Source organism: Meleagris gallopavo (genome assembly GCF_000146605.3).
Source record: "Meleagris gallopavo isolate NT-WF06-2002-E0010 breed Aviagen turkey brand Nicholas breeding stock chromosome 6 unlocalized genomic scaffold, Turkey_5.1 Chr6_random_7180001829955, whole genome shotgun sequence".
NCBI lineage: Eukaryota > Metazoa > Chordata > Aves > Galliformes > Phasianidae > Meleagris > Meleagris gallopavo.
Window position 1 is genome coordinate 557 of NW_011095763.1, and position 2,386 is coordinate 2,942.

Here is a 2,386-nt window from a genome sequence, read left to right on the forward strand (position 1 = left end):
AAGACCTTGCAGAAGTCCAGGAAGACGACATCCATCACATTTCCTCCATCCACCAAAGGCGTCACTCCATCATAGAAAACCACCAGATTGGTCAGACGTGATCTGCCCTGGGTGAAGCCATGCTGGCTGTCTTGGATCACCTCTGCCTCGCACGTGCCATAACATAGCTTCCAGGAGGATCTGCTCCGTGATCTTCCCAGCACAGAGGAGAGGCTCACTGGCCTGTAGTTCCTTGGGTCATCCTTTCTCCCTTTCCTGAAAATGGGAGTGACCTTTCCTTTTTGCCAGTTCCTGGGGTCTTCACTGAACAGCCATGATTTTTCAAATAAGATGGAGGGCGGTTCAGCAACCACATCAGCCGTCTCTCTCGGAACCTTTGACTGCATGTCATGTGGCCCCGTGGACTTACATACATTCAGTTTCCCAAGGAGGTCTCAGACTTGTTCCACTGTTACAGTGGGATGCAATCTGCTCCTCTCACCCACACCTAGAGCTGCAGGGTCCTGGCAGGCACGGCAAGCCTGACCACCTGTGAAGACCGAGGCAAAGCTCTCATTGAGTACTCAGCTTTTTCTACGTCTCAGGAAGCCAGCTCTCCATCACAGAAATGAGTGTCTTGCTCCTGCTGTCCTGCAGGTGTCCTGCATGTTTATACTAGAAAGCATTTCCATTTCAGCTAAGGATGAGCACGTGTCCCGGCCTGCTGAAGTTGTCATGTTACCAAGAGCAAAGGAAGTGGCTAAGTATGAAGACAGCTGCCTCAAAAGGCAGAGAAGCACAGTGGGGCTGCCACCGGCTGTGGGACACGCAGGTCCCTCCTTCCCACCCCTCAGGATCCAGCTGTCTCCTCCAGTACGTTCTCTACCCGGGATTGAGCGAGCCTGTCCTCTCTGCTTAGAGAGTTTTCTTACAGAAAAACAGGCTGGGCTAGCACCAAGCAGGCAGACCCATCTGTACTCTGACAGTGAGAAGTTGCAAAGGCACAGGAAGCGACCTATGACTGTGCTTACTGGCAGCCCACAGCCCTGCAGAACTCCCAGCAGCCAGCACACTGCTTGGCTGCGCTCCCCCTGGGGCAGGGGCTGCAGCCCTCCCCTGCTGCTGCCCTGCTGCCTGTCTGGGCAGCTCACCTGGGGCAGGATGTGACAAACAGCACCGGGCTGTGCGGCTGCTGTGGGCAACCCGCCTGCAAGGGGGAGAAGGCAAAGGAAGCAGCACGCTGGCAAGAGACACGGTCCGGTTTAACCCCAGCTGTCTGCTGGGGGCTGCTGTTGTGGAAATGGCTGCAAATGCTTCCTGATCCTATCGGCAGGTAGAGCAGCCTCATTGGGAATCACAGAAAGAAGTGATTTCCACTGCTCGGATCTGCTTTGGGACCTCTCGAGGGTGCGACTGAGGCTGTCCACGCAGGGAAGCCCGAAGGAGAGCAGCGACCATGTGGCTGCTGACAGCTCTCATGCTGGCAGTTGGTTTCTCCTGTACGTGCCCTGCTCACCACGCTGCCTGCATGAACAGCGGGAACCTCTGCCGTTCCAGCTTTGTCTGCCCACTTTCTCTCTTGCTTCCCCTTAGGTGGCTCTGCACAAGCCCTGCAGCAAAGTCCAGCGGCCGTCACCAAGCCTGAAAGCAAAACGGCGCTCATCACCTGCCGCATCTCCATCTCCAACTTTGACAAAGTCTTCATTCACTGGTACCGCAAGAGGCCTGGGGCAGCTCCCAAGCGCATTGCCTACATGGCGACCAGGCTGTTCCTTGAGAAGGAGTCGGATGAGGGGAAATTCAGCATCGAGAAGGACCTCGCCAAATCCCAGTGCACCCTGACAGTGGGCAGACTCACTGCGCAAGACGCTGCTACCTACTACTGTGCCAGATGGGATGCACAGCAGCAGAGAGCCATAGGGAACCTGCACAAAGACACGCTCTGCTTCTTGAGCCACGGCCTAGAATGCCAGAAGACTTGTGGGAATGGCCTCTCCTTCCCTCTGCATCTTTATTCTAGGCAAATCCTATGTGGGCTCTAAAACGTTTGCGTTTCTTGCACCGTTTGGCCCAGACTATAAGGTCCCTCTGTTGTCTGCTTTCTCACAGCATCACCTGCTGGCTGTGCAGGGCCCCTCTCTGGGTGGCCGCCAGTGAGTCACATCCTGCCCTCAGGCACAGCCCCTGTCCCTGCCACAGAGCTGGGGGCTTTCTCTGGGGCACAGGCAAGCAGGCACCACGACAGGAATGCTGCTGCTGCTGCCACTCCTGGCCCTGGCTGAAGCCTGGTTGCATCCATTCCCCTCCCCGTGGAGGCTCCACTTGCAGCAGCAGCAGGAGGCTGTCCTGCCTACACCTGCGGGCAGCAGGCTGGCAGTGCTTGCTGCCTTTCTCTCCTTCTGATCCA

The 2,386-nt window shown here is 56.6% G+C and overlaps 1 gene segment (V, D, J or C); it reads left to right on the forward strand.

Moving 5' to 3' along the window:
* Positions 1–1,279: 1,279 nt before the first annotated feature.
* Positions 1,280–2,223, forward strand: LOC100540485. The segment is given in 2 exon segments: positions 1,280–1,478; positions 1,573–2,223. Coding segments are annotated over 2 exon segments (492 nt in total).
* The last annotated feature ends 163 nt before the right edge of the window (positions 2,224–2,386 follow it).